A 1,839-nucleotide genomic window follows, 5' to 3' on the forward strand; every position below is an offset into this window, starting at 1 on the left:
CCCCCCCCCCCCCCCCCCCCCCCCCCCCCCCCCCCCCCCCCCCCCCCCCCCCCCCCCCCCCCCCCCATTCCCTCACCATGTCCACCGACGTCTCCAAGCCCCGTGCTGTGAGTCTCCTCGCCCCTCCGCTCTGCTTGCTCTCCGCCCCGCCGCTCCGCCTGCTCCTCGCCCCGCCGCCCCTCTCACCCCGCGCCTCGACTCACAAAATCCCCACACCCAGCCCCTCTTCTCTGGTGCCGAGCTCAAGGCCATCGGCAAGATGGTCCTCACCTCGGCCCTCTTCGGCGGGATTGTCCTCATCCTGCGCAACTTCGGCGAGGCCCTCTTCTCTTAATGCCCTCTCCTCCCTCTGCCGCCGGTGTGCGTCCAGGAGGGAGGGTGGGGGGAGGGAACAGAGCATCTCCCCCCCCCCCCCCGGCCCCTCCTCCGGCCCTTGGACAAATAGCCCCACGGCGCCGGTGCCGCGAGCGTGCGCGCGCGTGCCCAGGCAGCCCACCTCCCTGACCCCTCTGCCTGTGTGACGCTGCGGCCGCGGCTGGCCTGCCCCTTTTTTCCACACACACACACACGCATGCATACATACATACATACATACATATAAAGAGCTCATATAGAAGAAGTGAGATGTCTGCCGCGTGTACGGGCCTCCGCCAGGGTCCAATCGGGAAAGCAGCCATCAGGGGGGGGGGGAGGCGTGGCGCAGGGAAGGAGGGTATATGTGACGAAAGTAAAGAAAAAAACAACGCCAAGAAGGAAGGCACGAAATCCCGAGACAGGAAAAGAGAAGCCCATCCAAACACCGCCCTGCACATGGGGTGTATTGCGCGTGCGCCCCCACCGAGGGCGAGGGCGAGGGCGACGGCGACGGCGCGCCCATGCAGCAAGCGGAACACCCGACCGGTGGGTCGGCAGTGGGATGCCTAGACGGCTTGGCTGCCTCCGCCGGCGATCTCCACCTCCTTCCACCGGCGGAGCCACTCCTCGCGCCCGGGCCCAGACACATCGTCCATCACCACCAGGCCGTGTTTCCCTTCGCGGAAGTCGTTGGCCAGGCGAATGGCCGCGGCGTCCAAGTCGTGCCGGCCGCCCGGCGCCATGATGTTGTACCGCCGGGCCACGGCCTGCAGCACGTCGTTCAGATCAACGGGCGTCGGCTCGGCACCGGCGTCGCCCTCCGCCGCGGGGGCGTCCTCCGCCGGCAGGGCCGGCAGCCGGTACAGCTCACGGAACTCCGGCCGGTGGCCCATCTGCTCGAAGATGAACTCCGCCACGACGTCCGGGTCCACGCGGTCGCTTTTGACAGCACCTGTCGGTCGGCCGGGGGGGGGGGGGGGGCCGTCAGCTACTTCGTCAGGGCATACTCATGCATGCGCACAGAGAGGGGGGGGAAGACACAGAACGCTGCGTGCGCGCATTTGTGCACAGACACACACAGCGCAGCACACAGCACACAGCACACAGCACACAGCACACAGCACACAGCACACAGGGGCCTGTGGAAACACGGCGGCAGGGGATAGAACGCACCGGTGGCAATCAGCCGCAGGCCATCATCGAAGTTGGAGATCCGCGGAACCATGACACCCGGCGTGTCCACCGCATACACCAGCGGCTTCTCCATGATGCGAGCGCGATTCTGCAAGGCACGCGTGACACCGGGGTTCTTGCCCGTGGCCGCGGTGTTGCCTTTGCGATCGGGACAGCGAAGGCGACCGGACACAACCGGGCGACCGTCAGAAAAAAAAACAGCCCCCCATGGCAGATGCGCCACGATCGCCGAGGAGAGGAGGCCAAGGGAAAAAAAAAAAAAGAAAGAACCGAAACACCCCCGCGCGCCCC

General features: G+C 66.8%; 2 protein-coding genes across 2 annotated transcripts in view; both read right to left on the reverse strand.

The window, feature by feature from the left end:
* The window catches only part of H696_01901 (hypothetical protein), a gene marked incomplete at both ends in the record, with an annotated part of 4,461 nt that extends 4,209 nt beyond the window's left edge, over positions 1 to 252 (reverse strand). The window contains one exon of the mRNA XM_009495802.1: positions 217 to 252. Within this exon, the coding sequence (XP_009494077.1) occupies positions 217 to 252 (36 nt within the window). The remainder of the gene's footprint in view (positions 1 to 216) is intronic.
* Positions 253 to 400: 148 nt separating this feature from the next.
* Positions 401 to 1,791, reverse strand: H696_01902 (hypothetical protein). The gene is made up of 2 exons (XM_009495803.1): positions 1,528 to 1,791; positions 401 to 1,306 (listed from the first exon to the last, which is right to left on the reverse strand). Exons 1-2 carry the CDS (start codon positions 1,619 to 1,621, stop codon positions 921 to 923), a joined length of 480 nt encoding a protein of 159 aa, XP_009494078.1. The 5' UTR covers positions 1,622 to 1,791; the 3' UTR covers positions 401 to 920.
* Positions 1,792 to 1,839: the final 48 nt, after the last annotated feature.

The sequence above is a fragment of the Fonticula alba genome, assembly GCF_000388065.1.
Source record: "Fonticula alba strain ATCC 38817 unplaced genomic scaffold supercont2.3, whole genome shotgun sequence".
Lineage (NCBI taxonomy): Eukaryota > Rotosphaerida > Fonticulaceae > Fonticula > Fonticula alba.